This window comes from Candoia aspera, chromosome 1 (genome assembly GCF_035149785.1).
Source record: "Candoia aspera isolate rCanAsp1 chromosome 1, rCanAsp1.hap2, whole genome shotgun sequence".
Taxonomy (NCBI): Eukaryota; Metazoa; Chordata; class Lepidosauria; order Squamata; family Boidae; genus Candoia; species Candoia aspera.
Genome location: NC_086153.1, coordinates 61,035,897 through 61,057,188, shown reverse-complemented (window position 1 = coordinate 61,057,188; position 21,292 = coordinate 61,035,897). Strand labels below are relative to the sequence as shown.

At 35.3% G+C, this 21,292-nt stretch overlaps 1 protein-coding gene across 1 annotated transcript in view; it reads left to right on the top strand.

The window, feature by feature from the left end:
• Positions 1–19,241, top strand: part of ZFAND3 (zinc finger AN1-type containing 3) — a 147,882-nt gene extending 128,641 nt beyond the window's left edge. The window contains exon 7 of the mRNA XM_063304872.1: positions 16,711–19,241. Coding sequence (XP_063160942.1) covers positions 16,711–16,865 — 155 coding nt within the window. The 3' untranslated portion in view covers positions 16,866–19,241. The remainder of the gene's footprint in view (positions 1–16,710) is intronic.
• Positions 19,242–21,292: the final 2,051 nt, after the last annotated feature.

Genomic DNA, 21,292 nt, shown 5'->3' with positions numbered 1-21,292 from the left:
CCAGCTGGCTTTGTGCCTAAGGCGGGACTAGAACTCACAGTCTCCTGGTTTCTAGCCTGGTGCCATAACCACTCACCAAACTAGCTCTCAAAATGGGTAATAGATTTAGAAAACCTTTAACAAACCTCATTTATTTCTTGATAGAGTATCTTGGTTTTGTTTGCTTTTACACTGGTTTGCAATTTTCTATAGTAAAAATGGTAGTGGCATCTGTGCACATGTACTCATTTCCCTTTAGGTTTTTATTTCAGTTTCTGCATTAAGAATTTTCATTAAAGAGTAGTTACAAATAGCTAGCTAATACTTTCCCAATAGCATAACATGCTATAATAGCAAGCTAATACTTTCCTAATAGCATAGTATTGTAATAAGAAAAAATTCAAAATGAGGTTTGTCTGCATTTTCTTCGTTTGCATTTTTTTTAAACTTCTTGCTGGACAATCACTTACAATTGGTGGGGCATATCCATTGGAGTAATAAATAACTACTAAATCTCCATTTTTAAAATTCGTAGTATCAGCTGCTTGGGAATTCTGGAGTCCAGCCTATCTGGAGGGAACACATTGCATATGGGTATGCTTATTGCAGAAATATTTGCAGCAAGGTGAGATTTCGTTAAAATGACTAAATGTGTATTGTGATGTCATGACACAAACTCCTCACTTTGTGTACTTGCATGGAACACCACGATGCATGTACGAAGGGGCCAGATTTTTGTTGTGCTATCACAATACCATTTTCATCATTTCCCCTCCTTGCTAATTTGGGGAATACTATTTTATGTAACTGATGAATTCTTGTACAGAAAACTTACATAATTCTAATGTAGTCTGTCAAAAAAAAGACAATACGTTTTGCTGCAAAAAAAATTATTTCCACTTAATAAGCTAAAGTATTAATGGCCTTTCTGAACATGCCTTTCCCTTAGAATCCCATTCCAACCCTAGGGGACCAGCCCTCTGTTCAGTGCAAAAAAAACAAATGAAAGCATCCCTTACTACTGGCTGCAGACTCCATTTGAGCATATCCAGTAGAGGGGAGCCAAGCATTCTCTGGGTCATCCCACACTTTGTCAGTATGAACAATAAAAAAATAGGACTTCTATAATTTTAAGTTAATGTAATGTTCTAACTTGTTCCAAAACTAGCTTTTCCAACTATAGCTTCCTAGTTTAAACAAAACAGAACACAAAAATAAATTCAAAATTTATATGCTTGTGCTGCTTAGGCATTGCATGTCATGGCCAAAGTTACATTCTTATCTCAGCGAAATACTGAAGTATTATAATATGAAATGGGCCACTAATTTCTATACAGGCACTTCTGTGTGTGTGTGTGTGTGTGTGTGTTTGTGTGTGTGTGTAAAATCCCATCTACCATACTGTTGGCTTGGATGCTCAAAACACTGTCAACAAAATGTTTACATTTAAAACAGTAATATTTTTATGGAAGTGCAGTTTTTTGTGAATAATTTTAGTATTAATTGCAGATTCTAGAATCCACTGTATATTTAACTCATGGATGGTCCATGCATCAGATTAGGTGTCTCAAGTATCAAAGGTGACCTAAGTTTATGTGGCAGACCCATACTATTACAGGAAAAAGTGGATTTCTGCTTCTGTGCTGTAATGCTCAGTGAATTATAGGCAAACTGGATCTTGACACTGAGTTTCATAGGTACTATAAGTGATCACTAGAACTGCAGTGCTTTGTATTTAGTTGAACTCTTTTATAATTTGTATAAGACTTGTCCCAAATATCAACCACATCTGAGTTACAATCTGGAGGATGTTGCTGGTTTGCAACATAATTGCAATCCTGATTTAAAAATGAGGGCTTAGAAATAAGTCTGTAGCCTATACATGATTAAGAGATCATTTTTATTCCTCTTGAAATATTTGAATGTAAGCAATTTCATTTTTATGTTTTAGAGATTAGCATCTGAAACAACTCAAATTACAGAAATGGGTTTCAGTAATATGCTAGAACCAATATATTACATTCTGTATAATTTTAGGGTTGCCTTTTTCCACATATCCAACTTTAATCTATGGAAACTTTAATATTTATGTCTTTTATAGCTTATAATTATATTGAATATAAAAAAGCCTATGATCCGAAAGGGTCTCCTGCAAGCATGAGTCATTTGGGGCCATGTGTTACCTAGCCAAACTTCCTTCTGCTGAATTCTTCCAACACTGAAATTAGTCCAAATTCCCCTTTGTCACCAGGCAGTTATTTGTAGGGCAGGCAGCAGGGCAGGAAAGAATCAAAGTTTAAATCATCCTGTTCCTCCACTAGTCAAAGATGCTTCAGAATTATTCAGATACTATTCTTCGCTGAGAATATCTGGAGCATGAGATTTTGGTTAAATTACTGCTACTGTTTTGAATTCAGCAGTGGCAATAATGGTGCAGGATTATTATTTCTCCTTCAAAACAGTTTTCATTATTATGAAGTATTTAATGTATCTGAAAATTAGCAACATTGTTATTCTATTACATTAAGAGCATTTAAGAGGATTGTAGGACCTTGGAAAGGGGGTACTCCCAAATATTTTACTAAGGAGTCAGCACAAAGGTCCTTGAAATACAAATTCAGAGTGTCTTTCTTCAAGAAAGAATTCCTTGAATTTTTTTCTACTATTCAGCATGGGTTATTATCTGCTGACAAGAAATTCACATCTCATAAATAATTCTTAAGAGCCATTGCTGTATAAATTGAATGTGTTATGAATTGTGATGGTTCTTTTTGTACTCTGCTGTGCCTAGAGCAGAAAGAACAGAGTATGCCATTTCCATTAATTTCTAATGAGGTGCCAATTAAAGGGAAGGAAGAACCTCAGAAAGAAAGAGTCATAGGGCCACCCTGAATCTCCTATCCTGCAGCTGTCAGAGAAGCAGGCCCCCAAACCTTTCCTAAAAATTCCATTAAATTACAATCTCATCTAATGCTCACACAAATTCAGTTTCCCTTTGATTTTCAAAAGACCAATTTGTAAGATGAGTTCTGCATTTTCTCACACAGCAAACTGGAACAGGCAAGGGGAATTGCTAATTGCCTCTGCACTGTTCAGGCCGAAGGAAAAAATGTGAAAGCAGCTTTTCATTCTGTATGTCTTTAACTGGCTAAATCTTAAATCAAGAATCCTGGGGTAATTCCACTTTCCTGCATAAGATTTTTCTAGATGCCAATTACATCACCCATATGTTGATAAAGTAACCTAGAGTATTTTATTGGGCAGAGTTCTATGTAGTTTAGATTATATTGGGTATAATGATTACACAGAAAGTAATTAATTTAGTATAATATTAGCTTCACTGGGTGGTAAACAAAATAATAATAAAGCATATCATTAAGCAAAATTATCTTAACAAATATGTGTATTTGCAAAATCTGTTTGACATGGTATTGTTTTTGGGGGAGGAATATGTAATATATAAAGTATAATATATAAATATTATAAAAATAATACATAATATATACAGTATAAGGAAACTTTGCTATATTTACTGATAAGATGACAGAAAAAGCTTTTTCCAGAAATAATTTACTTGTGAAAAATTTATTACTTGTGAATTTTCCCAAATAATTAACAATAAATTATTCCTAAATAATAGCTGATGAATATTTGCTGAGAAAAATAGAAGATTCCATTTAAAATAAATGAGTGAGATACAGACATGCTGCTGAAAATTATTTAGATGGCTTTGAAGAGTAGCTGTCATTTGAAAGGGACTGCTGGCTTGTTGGGTTTCAGTGGTTTCTGTAATGTCTAACAGGACTTCTGTCCCCTTCCTTCCCTACCTGGCTTTTTCCTTCAGCATTGCTCCATCTTTCCCATTTCTTCCTTTCTGAATGCGGTTGCCGTTTCCACAAGAGGGTGTTCGTTATCCAAAAGTTGGTTGGTTTGAAAAGTAGTTATCACAAAGGATTATGCCATTTGTAAAATGACATAAATAATGAAACCTGATGCAAATGACATAAATCACAGGAGAAATTTGGTGTGCTACTTGTGAAGTCCATTGCATCAGTGTGCCGTATGGGTGAATGAGTGACACCTGCAGCTGTGTATCAATGATTACAGAAAAAGGGCATGTATCCACCTTTTTTGTTACGTTCTTTAACTATTTTATTTTTTAAAATACTATAGACTTAGAACTAGCTAAAACATGAGAGAATAATTCAACACTTTTAAATGCTACGAATGCATCTGAAGCAAGTTATGAAATTGAAATGTTTTAATTAAATATACTGCCATTTCACAGTTTTAGGCCATCCGTACTCTTCTTGCAATACTTCAAATCCTTTAAAAACTTGATGGCCAATACATTTATCAGGAGTATTAATAATTAATATTCCTAATTGCCTATGATTCCCACCTACCCCCAAAACAGATTTACCAACTGTTTTCAAACTGGAATAGCCCCAAAGTCTAAGTTTATTCTATGAATAAGATTCTAAACAGTACTTTCACCCCAACACTTTACAAATGTGCCTCACAGCCTATAACACATGAAATACAGTAGTGCTGTGGCAAAAAGTGGAAAAGTGGGATAAATAAAGTAACTAAAGCAAGAATAAGGAGGAGAAAGATGAATTGGGGGGAAAAAATTAGCTGGTTGTTTTCAAGAGAGAGTGCCAGCTCACATAGGGCCATTCAGAAGAGCCTGAGTGACAATTCATGTGATTATAGGAATAGTGAATATGAATTCACTATTCATTTTCACTATTCCTGTAATCGCATGAATGTGCAGAGAGGGCATGCTGCGGACCCCGTCTCCAGAACAACTTTGTTTGGCGGGGTCCAAGAAGCAGGCCTTCTCTGCAGTAGTTCCCGCCCTGTGGAACATGCTGCCCTTGGAGGTGAGATTGGCCCCATCGCTCCTGGCCTTTCGGAGGAGTCTGAAGACCTGGTTCTGCCGCCTCACTTGGGGCAGAGAGGGGAATAGATCTACATGGGGATGGCTGCTATAGACCACTCCTCCCACACTTGGACTGCTTTAGATTCTTGTGCCACTTGGACTTTTTTATTTTTTACTCTTATTTATATTACTTATTACTGTAATTTTATATTGCATATTTTATTCATTGTATGATTGTTGTTTTAATTGATTACTGTAAACCGCCCAGAGTCCCCCAAAGGGAGGAGATGGGTGGGGACAAATTGGATAAATAAATTAAATAAATAAATAAATTTTATTTTTTCTTCTGATAGACTTCATTTGGAGCATCTTATTACAAGGATCCCTCTGTTCTTATTAATCTTAACAATTAACAGACATGTTGATCCCGAAGATCAAGGCTGTCCTGCCCTTCCCAAAAAGCAAATAAATGTTAGGGGACATCCAGCTAAGTAAATTGAGAGAGCTTTTCCCCTATAATCAGCAGCTCTGCCAAAGGCATCTCTAGTAATAAAATCTTGATATTCAACTGTGTACATACAACTCTTAAAATCCACAGTAGATGTCCAGCAAAGCCCGAGGCACAGTTACAGCTGTGGCCTCCTGTCAAATGAGAACCACTCAGATCTGTGTGGAGGAGTGACATTATCTAAACTCTGTTTCAATAACTGTACCTTTTTATGATTATACTTAAAAGAAAAACTAAAAAGTGTATTAAATTATTTTTATCTACAATATAGGTAAAGGTAAAGGTTTCCCTTGACGTTAAGTCCAGTCGTGTCCGACTCTAGGGGGCGGTGCTCATCTCCGTTTCAAAGCCTTGGAGCCGGCGTTGTCCATAGGACACTTCCGGGTCATGTGGCCAGCATGACTCACGGAACGCCGTTACCTTCCCGCCGAAGTGGTACCAATTAATCTACTCACATTTGCATGTTTTCGAACTGCTTGGTGTGCAGGAGCTGGGACGAGCAACGGGAGCTCACCCCGCCGCGCGGTTTCGAACCGCCGACCTTCCGATCGACAGCTCAGCGGTTTAACCCGCAGCGCCACCGCGTCCCTTTACAATCTACAATATAACTTTCTTAAAATGATTTCCTAAAATTATATGAATGCTATATATAGATGCTATTTCAGCTGTAGCTGTTTTCTAACCTTGTATTGTATCAATTCCTATAAAATTCTGAATGAGAACTTATTATTATGCATTAAACTGTTCTCATCTTTTTGGTACTTTATATACCTGAAAACAATTATTGCTAAAGTAGTCTGATTTCTATATAAGTAGACTGAACAGAAAATGCAAGTTTATTTGGCTCCATCACTGTCAACATAGTTATTGTAACATAGGACTTTATTTGACTATCTATAGATCTGAAATATGTTGTTTATGCAGTACAAAACACTTGTGGTATTAAAAATAAAAAATGAATGTGACTGTACTCAAAACTGGATACTTGTTCTCCTTCAGAATGTTAAATTGCATAATTTAACACTGCTTAAAAGGTGAGATTAAGAATTCCAAAGGCCAACATCAAAATAATTCTGCATAGGAATAGTTGTAGACATTGCCCTTAAAAGAAGCATTTGAAATTTTAAACTCCATCTATCCAGTGATTCAGCTACCATATACTAGGTTGGGTATTTGTATCTGTTGCATGCAAAATGCAGCACATCCCAATTACAGATAAATCCTAAGAAATTAAAATATATCCAAAAATAACCTTTGAAAGCCAGTTTGTCAGGCAACTTAGCCTGTTTCCTAATTAAATATATGTATAAATATGCATAATTTGCATGAGAAAAAGTCTGAACATGAGTTTTGTTCATATTTTAAATATTGTTAATTTCTTAACTCTTCCAAAGCTTCACTGGGACCTGTTTGTTTTTTTAATGTGTTTCTGGATTACCTCAGAATAGCTTACTATTCTTTCCTGTATGTTCAAGGGAAATGTGTCTCCCTTATCAATACAGTATTTATACAGTATTTTTATCAATATTTCCCTTACATATCAATACTCATAAGGTTAAAATATATATATTTATCACAGGGACTTTTTCTTCAAGTGATAATAGTTTCATGATAAAACGATCTCTTGGGGTGCCAGAGATGATTACAGATAAACCTATCCTTCACAGTTATCTTTGTTTGTTTGTTTGTTTAATATAAAGGAATTTAAACCCCTCAGTTTAAGTGTAACCCCTCAGTTCCTTTATAGATACGCACAGCTTACAATCTGCCTCAGAAGGTCCTGTTTTTTGTTTTTGTTTTGTTTTGTTTTGTTTTTGTGCCATCTGCTAGGGCCATTTGGCAAATTAATATAGCAGTCAGAGCCTATCTTGGTGCTGGTACCCGGGTTCCAGAAATTCTACCAGTTTCTCAGGCTTTTTTTCGAGGTGGGGGGGCAGGCTAAAACTTTTTGCTCCTACTTTTAATGTTAGTACTTTAGCTTTATGTTCTTCTATATTGTTCTATTGAATTGAATTGTATTGATGCCAAAACTATTTTTTTTTAATCTTTCTGTGCGTTTGAAGTCTTTATTAGAAGAAAGAAACAGTGTTTAGATGACTTATTATTTCTTCTGGAAGAGGAAGAGGCTAATAGAAGAGGTTAAGATATGGTTGGAGGAGTTGCAGTGCTAATTAGGATATTTACTTGCCAATGTATTGGTCTCTCTAACTCAGGTGGTGGCAGCAAATGTAAGTAGTTATTTTGTAAAGAGCATTACTTCAGGTAGAATAAACTGAGCTTTAAGGACATGAACATATAGAACCTATAACCACTCATACGGTTAAAATATATGGACCTATGTAATGCCTCTGAATTTTCTATAGTAGACAAAGTAGCTCTGTCTGGAAACTTGCTATTATTTATTCTTGTTTCTTATTAATGTCTTATCTGCCTTGCATTTTTACTGCACTGAAGCATAAAACAGAAGATGCATATATATTACCAGAATGCCTAGTTAGTACTGCTTGTTTGTTTTAATTAAATTTTTGGTTACACTTTAGTTTTTAATTTAATTCCAACTTTGGGATGAGGTGTTTTTGTGAAGATAAATGCTCCATACAGTGACTTATAAAATAATAAATTTTAATTCAGGTAAATACTTTGTATCCATAAATGTTAGGAGTCCAGAACTAAGGCTAAAAACTTAATTACAATTTTGACATTACAGTATCTGACAAAATTCAAATGTGAATGAAAGAGAGGAACTTTCATGGAAATCATCACCAACTGAACATATATTTTTGGTTACTTGGGGGAAATTGCTGCAGGGGAACTGAAAAAATATTTGAGTCTTGTCACCTCTCAGTCTAGTACAGGAAACATTGACCTAATTCTAAACAAGCTTTATTTATCCAAGAGTACTCTGGCATGGCCAAATCTATTAATTATGACTGATCGTGTGCCTTCATGTCAGTGTTGACTGTTAGCGACCACTTAGATTTTCTCCCAATGATCTGTCTCAAACTGGTCTTTCAGGTCTTCTAATGTTGCACCCATTGCCACTGTAATTGAGTCCATCCATCTTGCTGCTGCTTGTCCTTTTTCTTTCCATTTTCCCCAACATTACAGACTTCTCCAGAAGTCTATAATCTTCACATCCAAAATATGATCATTTGAGTCTAGTCATTTCTTCATCAAGTAAGAATTCTGGGTTGATTTGTTCAATGACCCATTGGTTTGTTTTCTTGGCTATGCATGGCATTCTCAGGAGTCTTCTCTTTTGATAGTCAATCTTAAATGCCAGAAGTTATTCACAACTTCAATTTCTTCATTGTCAATTCTAAGGTTGGTTGCTGTACCTGTTGTCATTAGTTGGGTTTCTTTAAATATAAAGAAGTTATTAAGAATTGTAACTAAGATTAAATATATAGTCCCATTTTTCACTGTGCTTCTTGATTTTCATTACTAGAACTTGCAGATCATTTGCATTTTCTGTTATCAGAATAGTGTCATCAGTATAGCACAAGTAATTGATGTTTCTTCCTCCAGTTTCAAAACCATACTTGTCTGCTTCCAGTATAGCTTCCCTCAGTATACAGTCAGCACATAGGTTAGATAAATAAAGGGAGAATATACAGTCTTACCTTATCCTTTTGCCAACCTGCAGCCAATCTGTTTTGCCATGTTCCATCCAGACTGTGGCTTACTGACTTTTGTGTGGATTTTGTGTGAGGATAATATGATGTTCTGGGATTCCCGTTTTTCTTTTTTTCCTTTTTTTAAGAACTTTATTCAATTTCAATATATATAGCTGAAATACAATATAACAAATACAGAGAAACAAGAAAAGATGACATAATCAACACAAAGGCCTTCCCGTAATCAGTGAAGCACATATTGAGTTATTTTTGGTATTCTTTGGCTTTCTCAATTATCCAGCATGCATCAGCCTTGTGTTCCTTGGCCTTTTCTAAAGCCAACTTCAACATATGGCAGCTCCCTTTCTGGGTAGGGCTCTAATCTGCATTGGATGATCCTAAGCATTATGTTGCAAAGGTGTGAAGTTATTGTATGATAGTTTGCATACTCTTATTAACTCTCCTTTCTTTGGTATTGGTATAGAAATTGACCTCTTCTACCCTGTTGGCCATCGTATGGATCTCCAGTTTCCTGGCATAGTTTGGTTAGAAACTTTATAGATTCTTCTTCTGTTTGTCATATTTCTGTAGATATTCCATCAATTACTGTAGTCTTCCAACTTGTTAATGATTGGAGTGTTGATCTAACTTCATCTTTTAGTAATAGAGGGTTTTGTAAATAGGGGATATCTTCCAAGGTATCTTGGATGTTGAGATCTTTACTGTACAGAATTTTAGTATAATTCTTTGATTTTCTTTGAATCAGTTATTATCTGTCCATTCATAGGATGAATCAGTTATTTTCTGTCCATTTGTAGGATACCAATTTGAGGTTGGAACCTTTTTCTGAGTTCAGAGATCTTTTGGAGGACTTTCCTTTTTTTCCCATGGCTGTTTTCATCTTCAGTGTCTTTACAGATGTCATTATAATACTGCTTCTTGTCTTTTGCTATATTCAAACCTAAAGCTAAGGTGAAATGGAGTTTCAATCTATTGTAAGATATAAATGTTACAGAATTTTTACTAAGTTGTACGTAGTGACTGATCTATGTATTTCTACAATGATATCCCTATGATTGGGATCAGTTTCAGTGGCTGTTTATTCAAAGGCTGTTTTGATATACTGGGCCCCTAGAATATGTTTTCCAGGAAGACATAATACAAGTAGTCCTCGGTTAAACAACTGCACTGTTTAGCAACCATTCAAACTTACAACGGCACTGGAAAGTAGCTTTATGACCAGTCCTCAAACTTATGATGGTCACAGGGGGCCAACAGTCATGTGACCATGATTCAGGCACTTTGCAACCAGCACGCATTTACAATGGTCACAGCATCCCATGGTCACGTGATTGCCATTTTCAAGCTTCACAGCTGGCTTCTGACAAAGTCAACAAAGAAGCCAGCAGCAAGTCGCAAGTTGCAGTCCCATGAAGTCATGCTTAACGACTGTGGGTGATTTGCTTAACAACCACAGCAGAACTGACGTAAGTCCTGCACAGTTACATGATGTTTCACTTAATGACCGTGTTGCTTAATGATGGAGTTTCCAATCTCAATTGTAATCATTAAGTGAAGACTACCTGTAGTAAATTCCTTTTCTTAGGGAGACTGAAATGAGCCAATAGAGTGATGCAGCTGCTGGGGTGGGGGGCAAATGCAATCCCAGACACATGTCCAGTTCTGGGCACTGCATTTAAGGGTCTGCAGAGAATAACTTGTAAGGAACTGTTGAAGATGTTGGGTATGATTTACCTGGGGAAGAGAAAACCCTGGAAGGATATGATAGTTGCCTTCAAGTATCTGAAAGACTAACATGTAAAGATGGGGCAGAATTGTTCAGTTGCTTCAGAAGACAGGACAAAAAACAATGGCTTTAAAATGGAATATAACATTCTATTTTACCTTATTGATAATTATGTATTTTTAAAACAAAACTTACTGATATTGTTCAAAATGTGGGTAGCATAGAAACACTATGTTTTTTCTTCTAACTTACCATTAAATATATGAGAAATGTATAGTTTTGTTTTGGGTTTCTTTTTGTTTGCATGTTTAGTTTTAAAGGGGAAAACTATGAAAGAAATCAAAGTATCTACATAGCTTTAATATATGCTATCATTATTTCTAAAATATTTTAGGAGGAAAAAACTCTTAACTAAGCTATGCAGAGTTACATATTGCATAGTTAATTGCCATAGTTTTGTGATAGAACAAAAACATCACATACAGAAGTTCTTGCGTAGAATGTGACTAGTTTGAAGCAACATATGTTCTTAAGTTGGTGATAATACATAAGAGTGTGGACTACCTTCCTTGTCCTTTGCATTATTAGTATGCACACATCTGGAAGTATTTGTGGTGTATTCTACTTTTAAGAATAGTTCTTTGTAGCATTGAAGTGTATATATACACACACCCATATATACACACACACATGGACATACACACGTGTGTACATATGTATACACATACATGCATGCACACACAAACAAAAAGCATTTTCAGTATGCAATTCTTCACTAAACTTCGAAATCCAAAATTAGTGTTCCAAAGCATGATGACAGACTATCCCAGGATTTAAAGATTATTCTCTCTGCCTACCTCCCAGTACACACATTTGCATTCATCTCTCACTTGGAATAAGTTTGGGTTGTTTTTCTTTTTGTTTTGTTGTTTGTTTTGGCCTCTAGACAAAAATTTTTGGCCTTCAAGCACCAATGAAGATACTTCATATTTAAAATATATGAAAATGATACTGAAGAAGTCAGAAGTGACATTCTTTACTAGGTTCTGTCCTTGTGTATTCTATAATTCTCTTGTCCTTGCATGGTATCTTAGATTATTTTTTTTAAAAAACTTCTAAAAATGAATTGCTAGCAGTACTTAAGCTTTCCAGAGATTTGGAGAATTTCTCACTCTGTTTTGCCTCATAAGTATCATAGAGTGATGTGTTTGCCTTATGAATCCACTGTGGAAGCTATTACCTACAACCAAAAGGCATTTCAGACCTAAAGCAAAAGCAGGCAGATTCAAGGAAACATTATGAACACATTTCTGTGGTAGTTCCTAGTAGACAGACAGCAAAAATAAAGAATGCTTTTTCAGTTTTTCAAAAAATGGGACAGTTACCAAACTGAATACCTGTGTGTTACCTCTGAAGCAAAGTAAATATGATAGATAGATAGATAGATAGATAGATAGATAGATAGATAGATAGATAGATAGATAGATAGATAGATAGGAATATCAAAGGAAGAATGGAAATTCCTCAAGACCTGCTGATTCAATCTAAAATAGTTTTTAATATGAAAAACAATAATTTTGCTTCTACAGCATTTCATTTCAAGAATAGAATGCATGTGGTTTAATAAAATCTTAAGTCAGATCATTTACCACAAGGTTTATTTTAAAAAAAGAATCAAAACATGTTATTCATATGAATGGTTTACATCTGAGGACTTCCTTTGAATTTCAAGTCTACAATGAATATTTTGGGAAAGATCCCAAAACTAAACTTATAAGAACTGGCACCTTGAGCCCCAATAATGACCTGACTCATGAACCATTGGAATATGCAGAATTCAGATTTATTGATAATGTATACAGATCAGAAGAAAAGCTGTGATTGAAGATTCCTGCCTAAACTACCTAATTAAAAAGGAGCAGACACCCCACTCCCCCCACCCCACATCTCTTCCCACCTAATTTCAATGGTTAGGCATGCCAAGCATAGATGTCTCTGCTGGTATGACCTTGACTTCTTCCCTTAGCCCAAACAGCATAGTTTCACACTCCTTGATGTTCCCCCTCCCATCTGATTCTTGGCATGTGTTGCTCATCATGGCAGATGAACACGATCAGAAGATTCATCGTTCATCTGATTGTGGAATCTGATAAAACTTAAATCATCCTCGGATTTTCCTTGAAGGAAGCATGCTGCTTTTAGTTCCCAAAAGGTATTTTCCACAGGGTATTTCCCCACTGGATGCACCCCAGAAATGATTTCTTTGTAGAAAGTTTCACATTAGAACCAGCAGTAAGTCTTAATTAATGTATTTCAAATTAAGCTTTATTCTCATTTCTTTGGCTTTTCTCAAATCTCTTGTATTAAAGACTAAGAGAAAAAGGGGCATTGATTTGTTGACTAGTCAGATTTGAGATGTTGGCATCAGAGCAAAGTAGAGTTGGAGAGGGCAAGTGAGGTGTTATTAAATTGAATATTGTTTTTAGTAACATAGTGTTCTTTTCAAATGGGAGAAAGCATTAATAACCATTGGTTCAAAAGGGAGTTGGCTAAAGGAGATAAATGATCAGCAAATATAAACTCCTTTGGGAGCTTTGTTGAACTTGACTAATAAGATGTTTTTGTTTCTGGAGTAGTCTAACATAAAGTATATGTGGACCAAGATTGGCATCAGTTGCTATTCTTTTGGGATATAACCCAAAACGTCTTGTTATAATGGAAAATTGTTGTGAATTACACTCCATTTATAATTAGCTGCCCTCCCTGAGGATTACCACCTTGATCTTACAAAGAAGAATAGAACTATACATAAAGAGAGACAAATGTCAAAAGCACAGTCAGGTTTCAGAAAAGATTTAAGATCAGATAAGTAACATGAGAAGAATTAATGGAGAGAGCAAGAGAATACAAGACAGAAGTTCGTGTTTATTGCACTGATTACAAGGTCTTTGAGTAGATTATGCCAGAATGTGGAATGTATTAAGACTAATGCAAGTGCCAGGACACCTGATAATTTTTGAAGAATCTTTATAGTGAACAGGAAGCTGCTGCTAAGAATTGAATTGGAAGAAACAGAATGTTTCAGAATATAGATGCAAGTCAGACATAGATGCATATTGGCCCTATAGTATGTAAATGATAGTGAATATATTAGAAGAATGCAAGGTTGGAAGAGATCAGAGTTGAAATGCTAACAATTTGATATAGGCAGATGACATCACTTTGTTAGCCAAAAATAAGAAGACTTTGAAAATAATAAAATGAGGAGTAAAAAAACCTTAAATATTAAGAAGTTAAAGGTAATGTCAGGTTGTATGCTTAGTGAATTTTTAATTCATAGAGAAGTAATAAAGGTTATGGGTAGTTTTGTTCAGCTCAAGGAAGGATAGTGGGCTGCAGAAGTAAAGATTAATCCTAGCTAGAAAGGCAGTGACAAACATAGATGAGATCATGAAGAATAAGTGCATTTAACGGCAACGAAGAAAAGAATGGTTAAGACAATGGTCTTTCAAGTGGTATTATATGGCTATGAAAAGTTGACTGAGAAAGAGTGAGAGAAAGAAGAGAAAGAAGGCAACAGGCTAGAAACCAGGAGGTTGAGAGTTCTAGTCCTGCCTTAGACATGAAAGCCGGCTGGGTGACCTTGGGCCAGTCACTCTCTCAGCCCAACCCACCTCACAGGGATGTTGTTGTGGGGAAAATAGGAGGAGGAAGGAGTATTAGATATGTTCACCGCCTTGAGTTATTTATAAAAATAATAAAGGTGGGATTAAAATAAAATAAAATAAAAAATAAAATTATTAGATATCACTTTTTAGAAAATTACTGTCTGTAACAGCTTACGGTATAGACATGTTCTCAGGAATTAGTTGTTTTTCCCTCATTAAGAATTCATTTGATAAGGAACTTCTAGAATGTTTGAGAGTTAAATAAATTTGTATTTGTATGTTTTAAATCTGACTGAATTCTTTTTGAATTCTTTTGCTCACAGTGATTTATTTTGACCCCCCCCCCCCGAGTTGGTTCAAAATTGGGCAGCACCTAAATCAAATCAAATAAATAATCAACTATCTTCTGTGGTGAGAAAGATCTAGGTTGAAAGTTTCAGTATACAGAAAAATTTTGAAATCATAACTAGACTTTCAAAGATTGTTAATATCAGTGTTTTATTCTAAAGAAATTAAAGGAACAAGGCAGCAAATTATCCATGAAGCAAAGTTCTATGAAACATTGACATTTTTTATCAGGATTTGTCATTACGCTGTCATTTGCCTTAATATATCTGTTAATATATCTGTGTTAGACAAGGCCTGCTTAAAGATTCTCTGGATCTGAATGTATCTCTAGATAGGAAGTTTCAAATTATTCATATTCTGGGCTGTCTTCAATGCTTTAGGGTGTTAGCCCTTGTGCTTTCTGGATTTTGTAGACTGTTCTTTATTATATACAGGTTGCCTCATCTTTTAATTTCATCCTATTTGTTGTACAAGTTTATAAACCTTACATATTCTCTGTAAAATATAGTCAGATGCTCAACATATGTGTTGTATCAATGATTACTTCTGAATACCAAAATAAAAGAAGAAATGGAAAGAAATGGAAACTGTTTGTTTCTGCAAATAGTATATGCATTTGTTCCAGAATTTTTTTATTATTTATTTTAAATATTTTTATATTTGGACAAAGAAGTCAACAGAACTAGAGAAGTCTGCACAAGTATTTCAAGGGTTATATTGATGTGCAAATGTATGTATGTTCCAAAAAAACCTAAGTTGACACATGCTGTCTGGCACTATTTAGTTCAGTAGCACATAAATTTGCAGTGCCTTTATCTCTGAAAGTTTCTAGATATTTTTAGGTAAATCATTCACCTTTGTCAATTAGAATTTCAAATTACCAGTGAAGTGCAAAAATTCATGGAAAAGGTGAAGGTGAAAAAGCTGGAGCAGAATTCTGTATAGGAATAATAGTGTAATTATTGGAGTTAGTTTTGAAGTGGCTCCAAGTGAATTATCTGTAAGAAAAATGTTTTTTTTAATTAAGTCTGGCACATGACTTGAACTGCAGATTATAGATGGTTAGAACTCTTGTGCTGTTTCACACAGAAATAAAGCTGACAGCTGTCAATGTTTGTATGATGTTACATCAGGTGTTGTGACTTGAGAAAAGACTATTGCTATAAATCCCCTTCAAATGCTGCTGGTGGGTTCATTTATTATTATTACAAATGCTTACATACTTAACAGGTATCAGTTTCAAAATTAACTGCTTCACTTGTGATTTTCAAAATTAAAACTTCCTATCCTTTGTCTCTGGGAAAATTCCTTTACAGTATTTCATTTCAGGCAGTGAACCAGAAACTATTCTGATGCTACTAAAAAGTATTATTGAATTCAGGCATATCAGTTCATACTAACAATGGATAATTATTTAAACATGTGGCTCCTGTCATTCTGTTGTCTTCTACTAAGGACATCTAGCAAATGATACCAATATTTTAAATTAAGAAAGACATTGAAAAATACTTGAGTCAAATTTTCTACATTGTCATATCCACATGAGCATTGACATTATGAAGCAGGAATTCTTGCCAAAGCAAACATCAACAGATTAGATAGTAAGGAATTCCATCTATGAAGTGAAAAATAATTTTGGTTGCGCTCAAGCATAAATTGTCTCTGCATGAGTCACTATACCAGGATTATATTTTAACTGTAAGGAACAACATTAAAACTAATGACTCCATGGAAGGATTTAATGGGCAGCTATCTCTAGCTGTAGGTTACCTGGAGGTTTCAATCTGTTAATTTATTCCTTGTGGCATTTGGTTATTTAGTGCCTAGATGGCAAAAGCATACACTGGGCCATATACAAATTCTTGTAGTAATTAATCACTCCTTAGTAGCTGTTAGCACATTCCTAACATTATTTTCTGTTCACTTCCCTCCTTTCTCTACACCTTCTGTCCTTACAGGTTATGTGTTCTGTATGTTGCATCGCCTGCCTGAACAGCACGATTGCACGTTTGACCACATGGGACGCGGGCGTGAAGAAGCCATTATGAAAATGGTGAAACTGGACCGGAAAGTTGGTCGATCGTGCCAGCGCATTGGCGAGGGCTGCTCCTGAGTGGCAAGACTCTTCAACCAAATGCTGTTCTCTTAGTTCACTAATGTTAGCCTTATTTAGGACAAAGTCAGCCAGACACCTTGTACTGGGCAAGTTTCAGACTACAGCCAATCAATTTCCTTTCTTTAGGCAACCATCCTGGTACTGTAGTTTAGGAGTTAAATGGTGATCAACAGTGATTACTGGCTGGTTGTTAAGGTGCCTGCTAGCCACTGTATTAAAAAAATGAAGACATATTTTTTGAGCATGGCTAGTGGATTTTAACAAAAATATAAAGGCTTCTTATTGCAGGAGTCAAGTTCTTACAAACAAACAAAAAGCCTTATGTTGGGAAGTGTCCAGCAGCTGAGTAGAAACTGATGTAAAAGACTGCTTATATGCATACCACGCTGGAAGAAACGACCCTTATTAGCCTGGCTTTCCTGACCTTACTTTTAGCTAACCTTGAAGAGGTGAAGCTCTGCCTAAAACAAGCAGTGTGGTTGCTAAACCTAGAAGACCTAAACCCTTACTTTTGACATTTCCACGCCTGTCTTCTGAGGTCGTACAGCACCACCAACATCAGGAAATCTCTTAGGCTAGGAACAGCTTTCTGGGAAGCCGAAAAGAAGGGGACAGATTCTTATGACAACTTTTATACCAGATTAAAATATCAGATTACAGGGAAATTATTTCTTTACCAAGGTGAAGGAGGAAATATCTTACTTTAAAGTTAGCACTATTCTGGAACAAGCAGTAGACAGCGTGCATTTTCTACACAGCATCAACAACATTTCTTAAGTGGTGTGATCCAATTCCATATGCCAACCATAGTTGCTGTTTCCCATCAGCCAAAATCTGATTGGCTCTTGTTTGCCTTTTGCTAAGTGCAGGTATCTGATAATTGAACAAATAAGGCTAATTCACAGCACAGTAGCCATGCCTGGATTCTACAGACTGACTTTCTGTAGCTAGACATATATTGAGGGGTAAAGGACATTTTGTAGCAAATGGAATTCAGTAACAGTATTGGGGGAACAACCAGGAAAATCACCCTTTATTGAACTGAGTTTGTACGCCTCACTTCCAGTGTATTAAGGAGATAATCAAACGGGCTGTCCCAGCCTTGTGACTATGCAGCTTGGTACTCTCAGTGAAGGTCTCCGCTCATCATCAGTTGCAAAGCAAGTGACTGTAAAATGCCTTGCATAGAATGGGGACTCTCCAGATCTGGTCTTTTAGAGCTACTGTTCTGTATCGGGGTATGTCAATTTCATTGAACTGAACTGCACATTTTTTTTGTTGTTGTTTGTTTGTTTTTAATGTGCAGTGGTTTCCTCTAGCTACAGGCAAATGTGTCTGTAAGGAAAAAAAAATTCATATTTATAATGGCCTAACGTGGAATGTTTACCCCACAAACCAGTTAGTGCTCAGCTAGCAATTTGGAATTAGGTCTAGTAGGAAGTAGGGAAGGGCTGCTGGAAGAAGGGGAACTGTATTGTCTCTCACGTTCACAAATAGAATACATTTAAGCCACCAAAAAGAGTGAATTACCTCATATCACTCTAAAAAAAGGTTGTAGGGTAGAGCAGCTTAAATAAGTCACTGGCTGCTCTGTATGTTCTGAAGGTCAATTACTAGTTTACAGGTCTATTTGTATTTAATCTGGTAGCCAGTATGGCCAGTGAAGGAGACTCAGCCTTTGCCTATATTACAGCAGTACAAATTAGTAATGAAGTCAATCCACCATTCTAAAGTTCAATATGGAAAAGCCATTCTGTGTTGTACTCAAGGCTTTGAAATCAGCAATGGAATTTCCAGCTGCATATTCTGTTTCCTAAGGAAGTATTCTCCTTCCATCGGTATGTGGGAGATACTAGACAATTTTCTTTGTGTTTGCCATGAAGAGTTTTAAACAAACATGGACTTCAGCTGCTGCCACGCTATGCACTTTCTTCCCTTCTAAAATCCTAGCATAGCATTTGATGGACATTCTGATTGATATACAAGACTTGCAGATTAATAACAAAGATGCTGTTTTTCTCTTGTTAATCTTTCTTTAGCCCTGATACACGTGCACGGTTGATTTCAAGGTATCTCTTGAGCAAACACTACTCTAGTTCATGTGGATTATGGACAATGTTCACTTTAAAAAGTGTGGGGGTTGTTCCTTTGCAGTATCTGTTCTGTGAGGTTTGTTAAACGTAAAGAAAGCTTAAGTTCTTGTAATCTTAAAGAAATCTTATTTAACCCTTTTTTGTGTTCTAGATTTACTTACACATGTAGCTTAGAGCTCAGTTTTAGTTTAACATTGTGAAATATTAAAAATGATTGTAATTCTTTTTCCTCCTGCTTAAAAGAAACAAAACCATTAAACAGATCAGATTAAAATTTGAATTCTTCTCTGAGTTTTGCAGTAGGTATTGTTCATCAACTCAGTTGCTGCTGTATGGCTTATTTTTTTTAATGATTACTTGTGGAAAGTTAAGAGGACAACAAATACTTAATTACTGTTCTATGGACTTTAAATCAAGGCGTATCCTAAAAACTAGATTTAGGTTGCCATTTCTGGCTGAGAAATCTGGGGCACAAAATTGCTAAACTATGTTCTTTCCCATAAGAACAATATTTGAGCAGTTATTCATATTTAACTTTGGCATTTTATACCTGTGTAAAAAAGAATTGCAAGAGTGTCAAAAGATTTCTAAAAATTTGTATACCCAGGAGCAAAGCTTAGTCTATTGTTCTGGCATAAATATCAGGGTGTCTTCCATAGCAGATGTACCTTAATTCACTTTAACATCCTTGTCTGATCTTTCACTCTATTCATGAATTAGTTCAGTTTTCATGGTTATTCAATTCTGTGAAAATTGCATGATAAAAGTGCAAAAAAAAAAAAAATCCAAGATTTTAAAAACTACAGCAAATAAACGTAAGTGAAGGTTTTACACTGGGAATTAAAATCCAGCAGATGCTAAACTTAATTCCTTTGATTTCTTGTTGAATTTTGAACTAAGTGGTACAAAAAGAGATTTAAACAGGGGTAGGGTACATGGTCATGTGCATTTTGGTGTACTTCTTACTAAAATATAAATATAAATATTCTGAACTGTAAAAAAATAACTTATTGAGCTTTTTAATACTTGTGGTCAAGCAACAAAACTCAGATCTTCAGAGAATGCTCTATTAATTCCCCTCATTACTCACTAACATTATATTTAGCTTTGATAATATTTTGATTCATGTAGTTCTAAGTTTATAGACCTCACTTAAATATAATGCTGAACTCCCAGGACATTGCATGCTCCTTGGAGATTTCTTTTCTCCAGAATTAGATGAAATTTCATATTATGAGCATATCACAATTGTCACCATGGTTTACCAGGAGACTGGAGAGTCATTCAGCCGTGTGTAGAGTTCTTTCAAAATGGAATGAACTCTTACCATATTCTTTTCGTAGTCTTAGGTACATTTCAAGACTGTTTGACAGCTGTTGCAATTCAAATCCCAGTAATGCAGCAGCAGAAAATAAGCACTTTAAAAAACAGGTTAAACATCAAGGGAAAAACAAGAGACACAGAGATAGTGGAGATACAAAACAAACAGGAAGCTAGTACTAGAAATCAGCATTATATTAAGAATTTATTTGTTTTTATTAGCTGGTATGATATTGTATTTAGGGCCTTTTGGAAATTTCTATTCAGTTTTTCTCAACTCATGCTCTACAGATTGTGCTGCACTGAAGATTTGAAGGTTCACAAAAAGTATGTGCGAAAGTGGGGAGATTACATTTTTCTGGGGTGTGTTTTTTTACCCAAGGTCTTGCTTAGTTTTGGTTTCAGTTTTTTAAGACAAATCCAGGGGGAGTAGGTGGGTTATGAAAGATTTCCTAATATTTTCATTTTACATTATACAGTACATGAAAATGATTAAGACATGAAAGAAATCCATCAGTATTTGGAAACATTCCAAATCAATAAACGAATATGAAAGGGTTGGGAAGTTTGTCTCAGTACAGACAGATCTTCAGTTTTTACAAATTCATTAAAATAATAATACAGTGATGAAAAAAATAAAGGATCAGAAGGACTAGAAACTGCTTCTGGTAATAGTGTTTACAGTTCAGAACTACTGAGACTATTAGTCAATATGTGTGGCAAAGAGTATATCTCCTTTATTTCCCGCCTCCCCTGAAAATTAGTTTTTTCTGCATTTTTGATTCCATACGGAACAAAATCTGGAATTTTCACTTTCTTTTACCATTTTTAGTGTTTTCTCTTTTAAGTTTAATTTTTTTGCATGCTGACTTTTTTTAAATTGTGATGGTATATTCCTTAGGGTTCAGAAACATGTAGTTCTGTTTGTAATAAAAATTAAAATCATTTAAAAGTAAATTAAGTCAATACATTTATTATTATTTATATACCAAACTTATTTTACATAAGCAA